Source organism: Heterodontus francisci, chromosome 14, assembly GCF_036365525.1.
Source record: "Heterodontus francisci isolate sHetFra1 chromosome 14, sHetFra1.hap1, whole genome shotgun sequence".
NCBI classification, from domain to species: Eukaryota; Metazoa; Chordata; class Chondrichthyes; order Heterodontiformes; family Heterodontidae; genus Heterodontus; species Heterodontus francisci.
The window spans coordinates 79,117,223-79,135,879 of NC_090384.1; the positions used below are offsets into that span (position 1 = coordinate 79,117,223).

An 18,657-nucleotide genomic window follows, 5' to 3' on the forward strand; every position below is an offset into this window, starting at 1 on the left:
ACACAGTCCTCTGCCTCGCAGATGCACAACAGTGACTCCAGTCACCGCACGAGTTCCGAAATCCGGAGCTCAAGCTTCTGTAACTGGTAACACTTCCTGCATACCACAGGGCGTACATTCCACTTGGCCAAGCTGACTTGCCACAACGTAACTTTAAAAACTTCTTATTACCATAAGTAAAATAACTTGCCAGTTATTCACCGATCAACTTCTTCCCATGTACTGAAGCAAGAGACAGCTACTGGAGGCTGAAAAAAGGTAAAAGAAAGAAAGGAGCAGCTCACGCACCAAACTCCCACTTTACACTCTGTGCGCTCAAATTTATTTTCTAAATTTATAGTTCCCCTCCTTACTGAACTCCCTCGATTACCAAACTCCCTTATTCACATTGTGTGCACTCCAACAGCACTCTGTGCAGACAAGCAGCACAGAGTCTCCTAAATTTATACTCTGAAAACAATGTTGTGCCAGCTCTGCTTGCACTCTGCGAAAGCTCAGAATTCAGTTTAAGCTAGTTCCTAATTAACTAGCTACAGCTACTTTGAGTGTTGGTATACCCCTGTTTAAAAACTGCAAGAAACCTAACCTACCTCTTAACTGAAAGAGGAATTTCAATTAATTGCTCGATGTAAACAAAACAAAAACTAGTCTTGAGAGATTAGCCCTTAAAATTCACTCACTCACCAAACTCTGCTCTTCACACTTAGTGCAGACCTGACCATGCATGAGTTTATACAGAGACTGCATGTAGATTATTTGTTGACTTGATATTTGAAGTATAACAGAGTGATAGTTAATTCAAGAATCCTAGGCTACTTTAGTAAAAGCAAAATGCTGCGAATGCTGGAAATCTGAAATAAAAACAAAGTGCTAGAAATACTCAGCAGGGCTGGCAGCATCTGTGAGGAGAGAAGCAGAGTTAATGTTTCAGGTCTGTGACCTTTCATCAGAACTGGCAAAGGTTAGAAATATAATAGGTTTAAGCAAGTAAAGTGAGGGTGGGGGGTGGGGAAAGAGAACAAAAGGGAAGGTGTGTGATAGGACAGAGGGCCGGAGCAATTAACTGACTAGGAGGTCGTGGGGAAAAGGCAAAGAATTAGTGCAGAGACAGTGTTAATGACAGAATAATGAACAGCCTAGCCGAAAGCACAAACGTGAAAAACATGTTTTTATCCTAGGCTACTTAAGTTAGAGCAGGGGTACAAACTCTGACCGATCTTCTGAAATTACTGGTAATTTACAGTGCTGAATCGAGAATTAGCTGAATGCCTGTAGGTAAAAATTGGTTGTCGATGGATTTGGATCTGCTTGGAGTTCAGAGATGATCTACAGCATTTTTTTGTAGGAACTTTTCTACTTACTATTTTTATCAATGGTTTAGATATACCTGTTGTGGAAATGAATTGTATGTTTACAGACCAGATGAAGGTATGTGTGAGATTGAACTGTAGGCTATGCTGAACTGCTATAAGCAGATCTATATGTGCTGGCGGGGGGGTAGGGAGAACGGTGGTGTGTATTGGGCCTGTATTTGACAAATGAAATTTAACTTGGAAAAGTGCAGTGTTATGCATGTGGGCAAGTCAAATGCAGGTCATACCCACACCTTTCATGGCAGAACATTAAAGCCAGTGGTGAAAGAGATCTAGAAATACTTAGTATCAATGTTTAAGTCAAGAGGTTACAAAGGCAAGGTTTCTGCAGCAAATGGGCAGAGGTGGACAATGATGGAGGTGGAAGTAAGCAGTATTTGTGAAGAGGATGTAGGGTTAAATGCCCCACATAGGTTGATTTAGGATGTTAAGGTTGCGAGCAGTTTGGTTCAGCCTGAGGCAGTGGCCATCGAGGGGGTGAGATTTGATGGAAAGTTTGTGGTGCCAGTTAAAAATGATGGTTTCAGTCTTCCCAATGTTTAGCTGGAGGAACTTTCAGCTCATTTGGGACTAAATGTTGGACAATCTGAGATAATTGTGGGGTTGAGAACAGTGGTGGATAGATAGTTTTGGATATCATAGCATACACGTGGAAGCTGACCTCATGTCTACAGCTGATGCCCTAGGAGACCATATGTAGATATGGAAGAGGAGGGGGCCAAGGATTGTTTCTTGCAAGACTGCAAAGATAAATGTGCGGGCAGAAAGAGAAGCTGTCGCTGAAGATGCGCTAGCTACAAGCTGATGGGAAAGAGTGGAACTAAATGAGGAACCACTGATCAAGGCAACAGGGGAGAGCTTTTGGACAAGAATGGCATGATTGACCGTGGCAAAAGCTGCATAGAGAACAAAGAAGGATAATGCACCATTCGGAGGGATGTTATTTGTGATTTTGATTAAGGCCCTGTCATTGCTATGGTAGGGTGGAAACTTAATTGGAAAGATTAAAGCAAGAAAAAATTATACTCTGCCAGGGTAAGTTGAGAGGAAAAGAAAATCTAAGCACAAATTGTATGCAAGGTGTATCCTCTAATTATAATTAGATAATTCAAATACACTTAGGAGTTATGTTCATTGTGCTGAGTTTTTTTTAAATTTCAGTATATTCATCCAATTATGTTTTTGCAACAATGTCTTTCGGTGCTAAACTATGGTAAAAATTCTAAAAAAAAAAAAATGTAAAATATGTTTTATGGAAGGCAAGTAATGCAGTGTAACGGGGGTTTCCTGACAACACAATTTTAAAAAGCATTCTTTAAAGAAAATTTCAGAACTGTATTGAGATTTTTTTAAGGCACTGTGAATTAAATCCAAACTAGTTGCAGCCTCACGACTTTAAGACATCAGCAACATAGGAAATAATTCCCAACTGTGTGTCTGCGGGTAACTATACTCAGTAGGTCGTGCTAGGTGAAACTGCAGAGAAAGAGCGTGTGTGTGTCTGAGAGAAACTGTGTGGGTGTGTGTGTAGCTGAACAGTGTCTGTGGGCGTTGGCAAGCGTGCTTCAGGGAACAAATGCCATGAATTCAAGATTTTATGTAACATACAAAATTAAAGTTTTTGCTCGTGCAGCAAAATGAACTGTGAAGACGTGTTAAATTTTTACCGGCATCTGGTACATCTGACCTATTCACACACTCTTAACTGTTTTAATTATTCAATGTCTAATAACTCCAGCCACAGTAGATTTATTAAATCTACTTTTATAAAGTTAATGTATGGTTATGTACTAGTAACAATCTGATAAATGAGTAACCATGCTAAATATCAAACAAACTCTCTGGTACATATTATTTGGAGCCGACATGTATAGTGGGATTGGTGAAATTATTGGGTAATTGCCATTTATGATGCCTTGAATTTACACAATATAAAAATTTGAAGTTTAATTTTTATAATCATTAAACAAGAATTTGAAAGTTACAGAAACAATCAACAGCTTTTTTTCTGGCTGGTGTTTCATGTCCATTAAGATGACACATGTCCATGCGTAGGAACTAGGACGTTTAGTCCCCTTGGTACCTATTGTGCATGTAAAGCATTGCCTGATCACGTTGAGCACAGGTCACATGCAGATGTACCTTTAGCTAATCTGTTCCAGTGTCTCAAGTTCAGAGCATGCTTTCTATTTTCTACTTTTGTAGACACTTTTTGTAGCACTGTCATTGGAAAATAATGCAGATATACAGCAGTACAAGTTTATCAGCATAACTTATGGTTTCAGCTGGAGAAAACCGGTTTCTGCCTGCTCGCACATCTCTCAGATCAAGCGAAGTAGAACTCTGCATACTTGGACACATGCAGAGCTCAGTTCATTGTCCAATTTGTGACATTTCTAAAACAAGAACAGCATTAACTATTGTTATGAAAGTGATTGTTTTCTGTTGAATTTATAGTTAACTGAATAAATGTTGGGCGAGGTTTTTTTTGTAGAAAAGAGCCATCAAAAGGAAACTGAGTGAGTTGGATTGGCAACACTGTTGCTGGATGACACCTGGTTAGGTTAGGCTTGGAGCAGAAACCCTGGTAACGGGCAGAGAAGTGACAAGCGCCCATCTGATTGGACAAGCCCAGTAGTAGAGCACCTGGATGGGCAGAAAACTGACCAGCTTTTTGGCTGTTGGCCGGTGTGTGTGTGTTTCTCCTTTTGGAAGCAGAGTCAAGTCTGCTGAAGTGTCAAGGAAGGAGAAAAGTCTACAACCCAGTTCGCTTTCCAGCAATTCCATAAAAGATTCTGTGGAGTCCACTGTGTCGATTCGTCTCGTCTCCTGTCTCTGAGGAGGGCCTGCTAGAGTTGCTTCTTGGCGCTGCCTGAAGAGAACTGTTTTGGGGGATCTCTGCCTGTCCTTATGTGCTCCGAGGTTGGACTGTGTACCAGTTTTGGTGCAGCGTGTCTTATCTGTTGTTTTCTTCAGGAGTGGGCAAGTGATCTGCCTGGGTGTGTTTTGTCTGTAACAGAGCTCTGATCCAAAAATCCCTTTTTAGTTTTTCGATTAGCCGGTATACATATATGTGTGTGTGTGTGTGCGAGAGTATGAGATGCTAAGGTTAAAAAAGGGGGCTTTAAAATTTAATGTTGGGACTTTAAAACTTTTAATCTGTGTTCATGTTTTACTTCATTACTAGTTAAGACTTGTCTTATAATCTGATAATTTTGTTCAGTAAAGAAAGTTGGTTAGTGTGTTCTATTCGGGGAAAAATAGTGTATATGATTGCCTATATTAGCAAGTGGGTAAGTTTTAAATGATATGTTGCCTGTGGAGAAGTGGGACTGAAATAACAGTGCACAACTGCCTCTGTCATAGAGCCTGGCGACCCGATGAGACCTGACATGTCGGGTTCGGATCAGGTCATTCTTCCGGGTCTTCAGGAATGGAGCAGGGTACTTTTTGGGGGAATGGAGGCAGTGATTGCGGCTATTTGGTGGCGAGGACGTCATTGCATGGTGACGTCAGTGCGCACATGTGTGCAATCATGCTGGCAAATGTGTATACACTGACATCTGCAATCGCTGTGCCTTGTCAGGAGTCACTGTTGGGAGTGGTCACAAATCCTTTTTTGAAGTTCCCTTTGAGCCATTGCTTGAAGAGGTCCCCTTGCTTGAACATGAGACTGGCTAACCCCCACTCCCCCAGCAATTCCAATTTAAAATTCTCATTCTCAAGGACTTGTCAATTTGCTGAGCTAATTGCAATAACTTTAGGTTAAACTACTGGGCAATGCTACATTGTCAGGTATTATTGATAAGTTACATTCCTGTTTGTAAGGATTGAGGGCTGTCTTACACTGGTCATCTTTGGCCCTGAATACTAAAGAAGTACTTGAAGTCCTTTTTTTTAAAAAAAAGCCATTTATTGGACCAGAAACTCTTTCATAAACAATTGTTTTTCTCAAGTTACAGTAACTTGCTTTCAAACTAATTTTGGTTTTGATCAACTTGTCAGGACTTTGCTTTATTAAAAATAGGATTGTGACTTGGTTACCCTTAGCCCAAACAACCTATTTCTCAGTGCTCTTGTGCTTGGGCATCTAATGAACTTTTCAATAATATCATCAGGGTGTTTTTTTTCTTCTGTTTAAAAACTAATGGGGGCTGTGTACCTTTAAGACTGAGAGGTGTTTTCTCTCTGGGAACAATGTATGTAAGCAGCAAGCCTGTTTCCTAGGGAACAATGTGAGAAAGGAGGTCACATGCTGTATTGTTTCTGTTGACTGTGGGTAAAAGACTGGCTAGAAGCTATTTGATCTGGAGTCCAGCAAAGCATGCTCTACATTGAAGGAAGAATTTTGTGTGTCTCAGCAGAAAATCTACTTTGGTCTACAGGCTGTGTTTTGCCTGGAGAGGGAAAAACCCTAGAAAGGAAATCTTTGTATTGTTGGAGGTAGCAAATTCCTTTTTACTTCCAATCCCTAAGAAATCTCTGCCTCAGCAGTGACTCTCTGCCTGTTATGTTTTCTGGAATTTTCAGTAAAGTTTCTACTGAAAGACTAGCAATTTTAAAATCCAAATAGGCCTGTTGCTATACTCGTTGAAAGAACTGCCTGATGTATGCTGTTGCTGATGTGTTTTGAATGCCTATCCATTTAACATTGTTCATCAAATTCGCCTGGAGATTTCAAGTGGCATCTGACTGTTCGACCCTGGGACACCTCACCAAACTGGGAACGTAACCCAGAAAGACTTGCAACCCAGTTATTTTATTCCCAAGAAACCGCTCTAATTTAGAACATCATTTTAAAACCGGTTAACTGTTGGTTTTTGAATGTATGTATGTGTGCATGAAGGTTAGGAGGAATAAGAAGTTAGAGTCTTTTAGACATAGGTTTATCTCAGTGTTTAAGATTTAGTTTATTAATAGTTCCTTTATTGTTTGAAGATACCTTGTTTGGTGTATTTTATTCTGGTGGTTATTGAAGTGTTTAATTTGGCTAATTTCTGGTAGGTGGGAAATCTTTAATAATGTGCTGTGACCTGAGGGGTAATGGGACTTAATTGACAGTGCATTGCTTCCGCCTCGGTTGTATCATTAGCTTGATCATTGGAACTATCTTTATAGGTAAGGGACTCTTTTTAGTTAGCTGGTTAAACCACTTGGGAGGGCTTCAAAATGCCAGCAGATCCAGAAGAGTATCCTGGTCCCAGCTAGCAAACTGTACAGATGTCTTGGCAACCATTTAGGGACTTGTTGAAATTTTAATGAAAACTAAGTGAAATAGGAGAGGAAACACAAGTGTGTCCTCATGATGCATGTGTCCGGACAGTAATTTATTCCCAATCCTGGTGTTGGCATTATTGCAGCCTTCATTGACCTTGTGTGAAATTTCTCCTTATATAGGACAAGTGTACTTTTTTAAACTATTGGTTCATGGTCAATGTACTATATTTGCAGCATCTGTATTAGTTACCTGAGTGATAAGCTGTGTTTCATTCTGATTTGATTGGGACAGTACTTGTCAGATATGTAATAGGCTGACTACTAAGACTGCAGCAAGGTTGCTGCAGCAATGGTCAGCCAAACTGAAAATGGAATGGATAATTTGTGATTACCTATGATATTTGTTATTTTTGTTAGCCCTTCATATAATTCTGGACATCAAACCTGTTAGCCTATTTTTCAGAACTGGCTGGGTGAGTTTGTTAACAATTGGTCGTATTTTTCTTTGAGTTTTTTTAAATAGCGAAATTAATTCTTCTGTTGGCTGTGTGTGCACGTGTCTGCTATTTTTTCCTATTTTCTGCTTCACTTGTACAGTAGTTGTGCTGTTGCATATCTCCCATTCAGACAATTGGCCTCAAACTGATCTTCAAACTAGTGACCAAATTTCTTGTACTGTTTGGCATTAGAAAAGCATTTATCAGTCAGTGGAATTTGTTTTTGATTCTGATGCCTTTGCACACCAGTTTGTTTTTAGTTTAACAGTTTTCAGAGATAGTAGAAAATATTGCTGCCATCTGCCACCACAACTCCTGTCCTCCTAAAGTTGTTGAAGACGACCTGGGAGTGAGCTGGGTCCATTTAATTGGCTGTGAGCACCTGAACTCTGTAAATTTGCCAATTTGGAGTCCTGGAGTTGATTCAACAAATCAGCATGTGAATAAACAATTGTTCAATAGTCAGTGCAGCATACATTTCAGCTTTATCATCTCACCTGTCCCTCTGCCCTGATTTAGTGTTTTTTAATAATGTTCTCTGAAACTGCTGCTTTAAAAGATCAGTTATGTAGAGTTGACATGAAGTTAAATCAGCATTGGTTTCACTTACACAAAAGCAGGAGCTCACTCCACTTGTCAGTAAGACTTGTCTCTAACTATAAAAATCTTAATGATACATATGAACATACAAATTAGGAGCAGGAGTAGGCCACTCGACCCATCAAGCCTGCTCCACCATTCAACAAGATGAAGACTGATCTGATTATAACCTCGACTCCACATTCCCACCTGCTCCCGATAACCTTTCATCCCCTTGCTTATCAAGAATCTATCTACCTCTGCCTTAAAAAAATATTTAAAGACTCTGCTTCCACTGCCTTTTGAGGAAAAGAGTTCCAAAGACTCACGACCCTCAGAAAAAAGTTTGTCTTTGTCTTAACTGGGCGACCCCTTATTTTTAAACAGTGACCCCTGGTTCTAGATTCTCCCACAAGAGGAAGCATCCTTTCCACATCCACCCTGTCAAGACCCCTCAGGATCTTTATATGTTTCAATCAAGTCACCTCTTACTCGTCTAAACTCCAGAGGTTTCAAGCCTAGCCTGTCCAACCTTTCCTCATAAGACAACCTGCTCATTCTAGTTGTGAGCCGAGTAAACGTTCTCTGAACTGCTTCCAACGCATTTATATCCTTCCTTTAAGGAGACCAATATTGTACGTAGTACTCCAGATGTGGTCTGACCAATGCCCTGTATAACTGAAGCATAACCTCCCTACTTTTGTATTCAGTTTCTCTCGCAATAAATGATAACATTCTATTAGCTTTCCAAATTACTTGCTGAATCTGCATACTAACCAGTTGAGATTCATGCACTAGATACCCAGATCGCTCTGCATCTCAGCTCTGCAATCTCTCACCATTTAGATAATATGCTTTTTTATTCTTCCTGCCAAAATGGACAATTTCACATTTTGCCACTTTGTATTCCATTTGCCGTATCTTTGCCCACTCACTTAACCTGTCTATATCCCTTTGTAGCCTCCTTATGTCCTCTTCACAACTTAATTTCCTACCTATCTTTGTGTCACCAGCAAATTTAGCCACCATACCTTTGGTTTCATCCAAGTCATTTATATAAATTGTAAAAAGTTAAGGTCTCAGCACTGATCCCTGTGGCACACCACTCGTTACATCTTGCCAACCAGAAAATTACCCATTTATGCCTACTGTTTCCTGTTAGCTAGCCAATCTTCTATCCATGCCAATGTTACCCCTTACGTCATGATATCCCTTTAACAAAACCATGTTGACTCTGCCTGATTACCTTGAATTTTTCCAAGTGCCCTGTTATAATGTCTTTAATAATAGCTTCTAACGTTAATTTGACTATCAATGTACAGTTTGGCAATTATGGAAGATGGCAAAGCAGAGCACAAAGTACGGAAAAGGTCAATTTAGCAAATTTCAAATGTTAGTTGTCAAAAAAAAATAGAGCATATGGCTCATAGCTAACTCTTATTTTCTTAAACCACTTGCAAACTGGTTGTGTCTTAACCTGGATTAGCTGTGTCTGAGAGATTCGCTCGCATATCTGCACAATAAATTGAAATCAAAGAAATTGATAACTACATCAACATTGTGATTTCAGAAGGGATATACTTTTTTGTGCATTAGGAAAAGGTTTAGTGCAAATACAATTTGAGGAGTACTTTGTCTAAAGTGTTTAAGCTATGATCAATTATTAGACCCTTAAATTGAAAAAGCACATTATTAAGGCATTGCCTATTTAATTTCTTGCAAGAGGGAGATGTTGCAGGCATTTTCCTGGATTTCCTGTGACCAAACTATCAATATTTTGTTGCATCTGTCTGGAATGAATAAGAAGTTTCATTTAGCATGTCAAAAAATAAAATAGAGCAAGATTGGCAAAGCCCTGCAGTCAGTTTGTAGCCAGTAGCACTCCATAAGGGGAGTTCCAGGAATCTGATAAAATGATTGTACTTCAGCTGCTGCTTGTTCCCAATGGAACTGGCAGCTAACTCATAAAAATCACTCGACTAATGAAAACACAGACCTTAGCAAACACAGTTATATTACTCTGTGTGCAAGCATAATGAGGCCTCAAATTCTTTGCCAGCAACTCAATTACCTTTCGGATTAAAATTTTAAGAAATTAGTCAGGAAGCACTCTGGGCTAGAGATTTCCAAGAATTCACAAGTCTGTGAGTGAAGAAATTTCTCCTCATCTCAGTCCTAAATGACTGCGACTCTGACTCTTAATCCTAGATTATAGGGCGGCATAGTGGCGCAGTGGTTAGCACCGCAGCCTCACAGCTCCAGGGACCCGGGTTCGATTCCGGGTACTGCCTGTGTGGAGTTTGCAAGTTCTCCCTGTGTCTGCGTGGGTTTTCTCCGGGTGCTCCGGTTTCCTCCCACAAGCCAAAAGACTTGCAGGTTGATAGGTAAATTGGCCATTATAAATTGTCACTAATATAGGTAGGTAAATGTGTAGGGACAGGTGGGGATGTTTGGTAGGAATATGGGATTAGTGTAGGATTAGTATAAATGGGTGGTTGATGTTCGGCACAGACTCGGTGGGCCGAAGGGCCTGTTTCAGTGCTGTATCTCTAATCTAATCTAGATTCCCCAGTCCCAGCATCTACCCCATCAAGCCCTTGAAGAATTTTACATTTCAGTGAGATCACCTCTCATTCTTATAAATTCTAAGGAATATTGGCCTCGTCTACTTGATCTCTCAACCGAGGAATCGGTTTATTGAACATTTGTTGTACTCCCTCTAAGGCCGGTATATCTTTCCTTAAGTAAGAAGACCAAAACTACTATTAAGATTTCTTTACTCTTGTATGCCAGTCTATTTTGTAATGGAGGCTGACATACCATTTACCTTCCTAATTGCTTGCTGTACAGGTTTTCAGTAATTCATATTTAATGACACCCAGGTGCCTTTGAATAGCAACATTTCCCAGTCTCTCACCTCCAATCTACTCTGGATACAATGCAAATTCCGTTCTAAGGTGTATAGATTGCATCTATTTTTCACAATCGAAACAGTGCTATCTGAATTTTGGGCGAGGAAGCATGTTCGGAGGAGTGTTCTGGAAATGTATTTGGATCAAGACTTCATGGAAGAATTATGTCATTGCCGTTTGTGGGACCTTGCTATGTGCAAATTGGTTACTATTCTTACATTACCAAAGTGAATACACTGCTTCAAAAGTGCTTCATTAACTGTAAAACATTTTGGGACATCCTGAGGCTATGAAATGTGCTACATAAGTTCTTTCCCTTTCAGTCTTGTTTTTTTAAAAAGCAAAGATTTTATGACTTCATTTTGACCCACCTGAAATAGTGCATCATCTGACTTTTTATGAGTAACATTACAAAAGATCCACAAATGTTTAAAAATTCTATATTGTATATCCTAAACAGGAAACCTTTAATGGTTTTATGAATGTTACGACCGAGATGGAAGGGGTGCACTGTCATCTTCTAGTGCCACTTCTCCGTGGGTCACAATATATATTTAAATGTTTACTCAGTTATCGATATGGCCAGTCATGTTTTCTGTTTTTTTACTTCAGAATAAAATCCGCCAGCCAGGTTTCTTCAACAAACAAAATTATTAACTTATTATAAAACAAGACTTATTCAGTGAAGGTGCAAAGCATTAACACACAGATTGAAATATGAAAGTTCCCTTTTAAATTTGCCCAACACACAAACAGGTTAAAGAAAAAATAAAGAATTAAAAGTAAAAATTAAAAAGAATTAAAATTAAAAATGTTAATTCTTGAAGGAAAAGGATAGGATATGTAATATCCATTGTCCCTTTTCTGGCATCCCAAATAGCGTAGATGGCTGTCACTTATTGGAGCAGTTCACTTCAGGTGACTTAGGCTTAGTCTGGCAGGCTTTCCAGGCGAAATGCCGCATCAGGAGTTTCGGCTATCTCACACTGGATTTTCAGCATTTCTCAGAGGTGGAAAAAGGGTGAACTGGTGTCTTCTCTCAGCAGGCTGACCCCCAACTGACTCAAAACAATCCAGAATGAAACCAACTCTTGACCACCATAAATCTTGACATGTCACATCTCTGTAAACAACTTTCCCCTATTCAAGGCTCCTGTTGTTTATTTAGCTTACGACATGTGACATCCAGTAAAGGTGGTTGTTAAGCAGAAAGCTCAAGTCCTTCCAGCGACCTTTTTTTAAAACAAAAGTCTAGCATCTATGGAATCACTTCACTCTTCCAAATGAATCTATCTCCACAATCTTCAAACATGAGTTCTCAAAATTTTTTTAAAAATGGAAGCACTTTCATAACAGGAAGCTTATGTGCATTACAATACATAATAGCATTACTGTAAGTGCAATAATGTTGCCTGATATTCAAGAAGCTCGGAATAAAAATATTTAACTGGACCAGTTCAGATTATTTGTCTTAAAGGTTTAGTTAAATTGGAGTTTCCAATTTTATGGCAAGGTTTTCACACACCCACTGATGGGTCATGTTGTTGGAGTACAGTCTTAATTTAACTTGTGACTAATATAAATTTTTATCACACCCGAAGCTAGGAATTAATATTAGATTTGCATTTAATGTTTAAAGTTCAGACTCTGTGTAATTCAATGCATGGAGGATATTTGAAAAAGATTGCTTTAATGAATATCTTAATCTTGCAACATCCACACACTGTAGGTGCAGAGTCCATCTTGGTAGATTATTTTGGGGGGTGGGGTGGTGGGGGGATCTTGCTTTACCACATGTTCTCCCTTTGCATGGAAAATCTAATACACAAGTTGACTTCCCAACAGAGTCCGAGCAAAGACCTATGTGCAACCAATAGATTTACTAACAAGAGTCTAATTATATTGGGGTGCCACCAGGTCCATTAGACCAAGAATGTCCATTAAAGAGCTGCACAACTCCAATTGTTAAGATTGATTAGGGAAATTTCCAAAGTTAGTTGGTGATTTTGATTAAAGCCTAAATGCAGGCTTCTGTGCTGCAGCAGGAAGTAGTGGTTCAAGCCCTGGTTACTGCAGTGAGATTTGCGGCTTTTGACGTGTTGTTTCACAGATTATCACTGCATTTAAAATGACTCTCATGCGAGGTACAGTAGTTGCTCTGCCTACATAGTAGTAATCACTGAACACCTAAAGTACTTCATTCACATAGCAATCTTTTGACATTTCTGACAGACATAAGATGCGAGACAAATGAAAATCTTTATTGCAACTATGCTTTGACAGGGACAAAGTAACTATTGTATCTGCATAAATCTGCAAAATGTGCCTACTGTTTCAGGGATAGCCATGAAAAGTATGATCTCTTATTATACTTAATGCGGTGACAAAGCTTTGCTCAGCCATCGTCTTTTGGTGGCATAGTCAAAACTCGAGCATTAGATCTTGGAACATGCCTCCTTCCCATTTTCAATCACCAGCTATTCCCAGGTGCATCTGCCATGGTTCCACCTGTAGATCAGGATCACTTTGAGCCTAGCATCAATATTTCACCAGATATTCACCCTTCTCGTGGAACTCGGGTAGAGGACTGCGACTAAAATTTACATCCTTTTGCGAAACCATAAGTATAGACACAAAGGTCCTAAAGAGGATTCCTCTCTTCATTAACATCCCTCAGATTCCATAGTGTGATTAGATCAGATTATCTGCAGGGCACCATCATAGTTAAATATTTGAAGGGGAAAATTATGCAGGCTATGGGGAACGGGCAGGGGAGTGGGACCAATTGGAAAGTTCTTTCAAAGAGCTGGCATAGGGCTGCTGGGCCAAATGGACTCTTTGTTCTCTATCGTTCTATCTAGTATTGTCAGCCTAGATAGACAAATTATTGGTGCCAAAGGCAAAAAGTTCACTGATTAAGAAATCTGGATAATTAGACATGGTGATTGCAAAAATATATACCAGACCTTGGAACCCAAATCAGATTGCTTAAAACAGGACACATCCAAGGTAGGCTTGCTACAACAGATTACCAACCAGTATGCCTATGGATCTGCTCAGCTATGATGGACCTAACGGATCATGCTTCCATATTGCCACTGGAAGTTTCTCAGATTTATTTTCAGGGGCTCTGTTTTCATTTTGAGGTGCTCCATGGCCTTTCCTCACCCACTGTATATGTCCAACATGGTCAAATGCAACATCTTGCATATCTTTACATAGACTTTTGGCTTATCTGAACTCCATGCCGAAGTTTTTCAGCACAACTGTGTCATAGGCGTTTCGTCCAGCTATGACTTCAGTCAATTACACGTCCCAGCTGCAAGCCAAGCAGGAGCTAATATTCTTGGTATTATTTCAAACAGCCCAGCAGACTTTTTTTTTCTGGACTGGCTTGCAGTACACTGAGATCTGACATGCCCTTAACAGGAAGGGTTATCACTCTTCGTAATTGGCTGTTTCAGAATTTTGAGCCTGATGGCATAAGCTGTCTGATTCCGACATGATGCAGTTGCGTCAGATCTTTGCTATGTTATTGCTTCTCCTACAGTGTTTCCCTTTCCCAACCAGTTGGCTGGACCTCTGTTAGATGAGGATAAAATACAAAAGGGGAATCACTATAACAGCTACTTCCACAGTTGTTGGTAACAAATGCAGTTCTGACAGGATGGGTTGCCTATTGGCAGGGGAAATGGACAGTTGGACACTCCATCTGGGTCATCAATCATTTGGAACAAAGCTGGTATGGCTATCTCTGGAACAATTAGTACATTTCTGATCAGACAAATCATGGCATGTCCTCGTGCATTTTAGGTAGGCTTTTCAGAACCCTGTGCAGCCTGTTCAGGTACAGCTACTACGCTTGGTGCCAATGGCTTGTTTTCGCATTTATGTTCACTTGCTGTAAAGCAACTGTACCAGTCTATTATGACTCTTAAATAGTGAAGGAATGTCATTTGTGATACAAATACAAGACTCCTCTGTGGCATGTACATATAACTGGCTTTTTAAAAATGAGTTAGTGTAGAAAATATTTTATTTCAGCTGCAGACTTGTGAAGACAGGTCATAATTTGATCTTACTTCTTTTCAAAAGTTGTAAATAACAGCATCAAAATTTAATGCGCAACAATTCTCGAATGAGGTTTGCAGTTTTTAAAAAAAATGTATTTTGACGTTTCAATTATTTTTTTCCCACAGATGACTAGGATGGTATTGCCCGCTATGGTGGAGCGGTGAGTCACTCAGCTCATTATTTATAAGGGAGAATCCTTCCTTCAAGAATTCATTTAGAATGACTAATGAACCTTATCGTTCTGTTGAAATGATTGAGAAACAATATATGCATCATAGCAGAGAATGATTCATAGGCTGAAGGAAGTCTTCCCTTCTAATATTGTGGCTATTTCTTGTAGGTGAGCGCAAGAAATGAGTCATCAGTCTAACACAACAACCTAGTTTTCTTCAGTAGGTTCTGACGTTTTAACAGCTGTCACTTTGGTATTTTCCTGGGATAACCTCACCAGCTGTAAGTATCAGTGGAGTGAGTGACTGCAGGGCTCTACTCATTGGTCACCTAAAGTTGAAGTATCGGCCAGCCGTGCAAACAGTGGAAACCAGCTGAACTCGAGCATCCAGGGCAAAAGACTCCAGATTTATTCTACAACTGAGAACCACATAACTTATCGAGTTGTACATGGCATTATTCAATTCTAAATGTCTATCGTGGGTGGAATAAGTTTAAATATTTCACTGTTGTACATTGTGTTAATGTTTTTAAGATGCGTAATTTAAATAATTTAAAACTTTTCCATATTTTTACACCAGTGCTTCCCATAATATTCAAAATTTCTTAATTTCATCAGCCTGAGACAGTAGATGGGATCAAATATAAAATGGTAAAATTTGGTTATGGGCCATTTTTGAGCGCGTCACCAAAGTTGAATGCATTCACCAACTGGGAGACCCAAAGCTCACCTGTAAAGGAGCATTCGGATTATTTGAATAATTTGCAGGAGCTACCGGTGCCTTCAGGCATCAATTGTGCATTGTCGGCATTTAAATTTGGACTGCTTGTCTCTCTGGCAGTGGCCCTTTGAGTCAAAAGCAATATACTGCGGATGTTGGAAATCTGCAATAAAAACAGAAAATGCTGGAAACACTCCAGGTCTGGCAGCATCTGTGAGGAGAGAAACCGAGTTATGACCTTTCATCAGAACTGAGAAAAGTGAGAAGTGTAATAGGCTTTGAGCAAGTGAAGAGTGGAGGGTGGGAAGAACAATAAAAGGGAAGGTCTCTAATAGGGTGGAGGGCAGGACAGATTAAATGACTAATGGTTTCATGGTACAAAGCCAAAGGTGATAGGACAAGTAGAGAAACGCAAGATGTGTCTAGATGAGCTGTGAATGCCAGGATGGCAGCCATCCGAAAGTAAAGGGGTAGGAACATAGGAACAGGAGTAGGCCATTCAGTCCATCAAGCCTGCCCTGCCATTCAGTACAGTCATGGCTGATCATCCACTTCAATGCCTTTTTCCCACACTATCCTCATATCCCTTTATGTCATTGGTATTTAGAGATCTGTTAATCTCTGCTTTAAACATGCTCAATAATTGAGCTTCCACAGCGCTCTCGGGTAGAGAATTCCAAAGATTCACAACCCTGAGTAAAGAAATGTCTCCTCATCTCTGTCCTAAGTGGCTTCCCCTTATTTTGAAATTGTGTCCTCTAGTTCTAGACTCTCCAACCAGGGGCAACATCTTAGCTGCATCTACCTTGTCGATCCCTTTCAGTATTTTGTAGATTTAAATGAGATCACCTCTCATTCTTCGAAGGTCTAGAGAGTACAGGCCCATTTTCTCCAATCTCTCTTCATAGGACAGTCCTGCCATCCCGGGATCAAGTCTGTTAAACCTTTGTTGCACTCCTTCTATGGCAATAATATCGTTCCGAAGATAAGGGGACCAAAACTGCACACAGTACTCCAGGTGTGGTCTAACCAAGGATCTATACAATTGAAGCAAGACTTCATTACTCTTGTACTCAAATCCTCTTGCGATAAAGGCTAACATACCATTAGCTGCCTTAATTGCCTGCTGCACCTGCATGTTAGCTTTCAGTGACTTATTGACAACGACACCCAGGTCCCTTTGTAAATCTGCACTTTCTAATCTCTTACCATTTAAGAAATACTCTGCACATCTGTTCCTCCACCACAGTGGTTAGCACCGCAGCCTCACAGCTCCAGGGACCCGGGTTCGATTCTGGTACTGCTTGTGAGGAGTTTGCAAGTTCTCCCTGTGACCGCGTGGGTTTTCGCCGGGTGCTCCAGTTTCCTCCCACTGCCAAAGACTTGCAGGTGATAGGTAAATTGGCTGTTGTAAATTGCCCCTAGTGTAGGTAGGTGGTAGGGAATATGGGATTACTGTAGGGTTAGTATAAATGGGTGGTTGTTGGTCGGCACAGACTCGGTGGGCCAAAGGGCCTGTTTCAGTGCTGTATCTCTAAATAAAATAAAATGGATAACCTCACATTTTTCCATATTATATTCCATCTGCCAAGTTCTTTCCCACTCTCTATCCAAATCCCCTTGAAGCCGCTTTGCATCTTCCGTACAACACACATTCCCACCTAGTTTTGTGTCATCCGCGAACCTGGAAATTCTACATTTGGTCCCCACATCCAAATCATTGATGTATATTGTGAACAGCTGGGGCCCAAGCACTGATCCCTGCGGTTACCCCACTAATCATAGCCTGTCAACGCAAGAAAAACCCATTTATTCCTACTCTCTGCTTTCTGCCTGTTAACCAGTCCTTAATCTATGCCAGTATATTACCTCTTTTTCTTGTGCTTTAATTTTGCTAACCAAACTCCTGTGGGGGGCTTTATCAAAGGCCTTTTGAAAACCCAAGTATATCACGTTCACCAACCTCCCTTTATCAATTCTGTTCGTAACATCCTCAAAAAAACTCCCAACAGGTTCATCAAACATGGTTTCCCATTCATAAATTCATGTTGACTATGCCCAATCAGATCATTATTATCCAAGTGTCCATTAATCGCATCCTTTAGAATAGATTCTGGCATTTTCCCAACGACTGATGTAAGGCTAACCGGTCTGTAATTCCCTGTTTTCTCTCTCCCTTCTTGAATAGTGGGGTGATATTTGCTACCTTCCAATCTGCAGGAACTGTTCCAGAATCTATAGAATTTTGGAAGATGATCAATGCATGCACTATCTCCATAGCTACCTCTTCCAGCACACTCAGATGTAGAGTATCAGGTCCTGGGGACTTAACCTTCAGCCTCATTAATTTGTCCAATACAGCTGCCTTAATAATAATTTCCTTCAATTCCTCATTCTCTCCAAGCCCTTGGATCTTTAATTCTGGGAGATTTCTTGTATCTTCCTCAGTGAAGACACACATTAAGCTTCGCTGCCATTTCTCTATTCCCCATTATAAATTCTCCTGACTCTGCCTGTAATGGACTCACATTTGTCCAAGCCAAACGTTTCCTTTTTATGAAGCTTTTACAGTCTGTTTTTATGTTTTTTGCTTGTTTACATTCATATTCTATTCTCCCTTCATCAGTTTCTTGGTCCTCCTTTGCTGTCGTCTTAAATCCTCTGAATCCTCAGGTTTATTATACCATTTCTGGCAACTTTATAGGCCTTTTCTGTTAATCTTATACCTTTGTTAGCCATGGTTGACTGCCTTACTGCCTTTACTGGTGTTTTTGTGCCTTGAAGGAATGTATGGTTACTGTAAACTATGTAATATTTCTTTAAAGACTGTCGATTGCATATGTACTGTCATACCTTTTAATGTATTTTTCCAATCCACCTCAGCCAGTTTGCCCCTCATACCGTCAACATTTCCTTTGTTCAAATTTAACACCCTGACTTCAGATTGAACTACCTCACTTTCAAACATAATGTAAAATTCTGTCATATTATGGTCACTCATCCCAAAAGGTACTTTTACAACAAGATTCTTAAGTAGCCCTTTCTCAGTGCATAATACTAGATCCAAGGAAGCGCAAGATAAATGTGCCAGGAAAAGCAACAGACCTGAGGA

At 40.0% G+C, this 18,657-nt stretch overlaps 1 protein-coding gene across 1 annotated transcript in view; it reads left to right on the forward strand.

Moving 5' to 3' along the window:
- LOC137377123 (very-long-chain 3-oxoacyl-CoA reductase-A-like) overlaps positions 1-18,657 on the forward strand; it is a 223,261-nt gene that overhangs the window by 159,250 nt on the left and 45,354 nt on the right. The window contains exon 7 of the mRNA XM_068046451.1: positions 14,778-14,812. Within this exon, the coding sequence (XP_067902552.1) occupies positions 14,778-14,812 (35 nt within the window). The remainder of the gene's footprint in view (positions 1-14,777; positions 14,813-18,657) is intronic.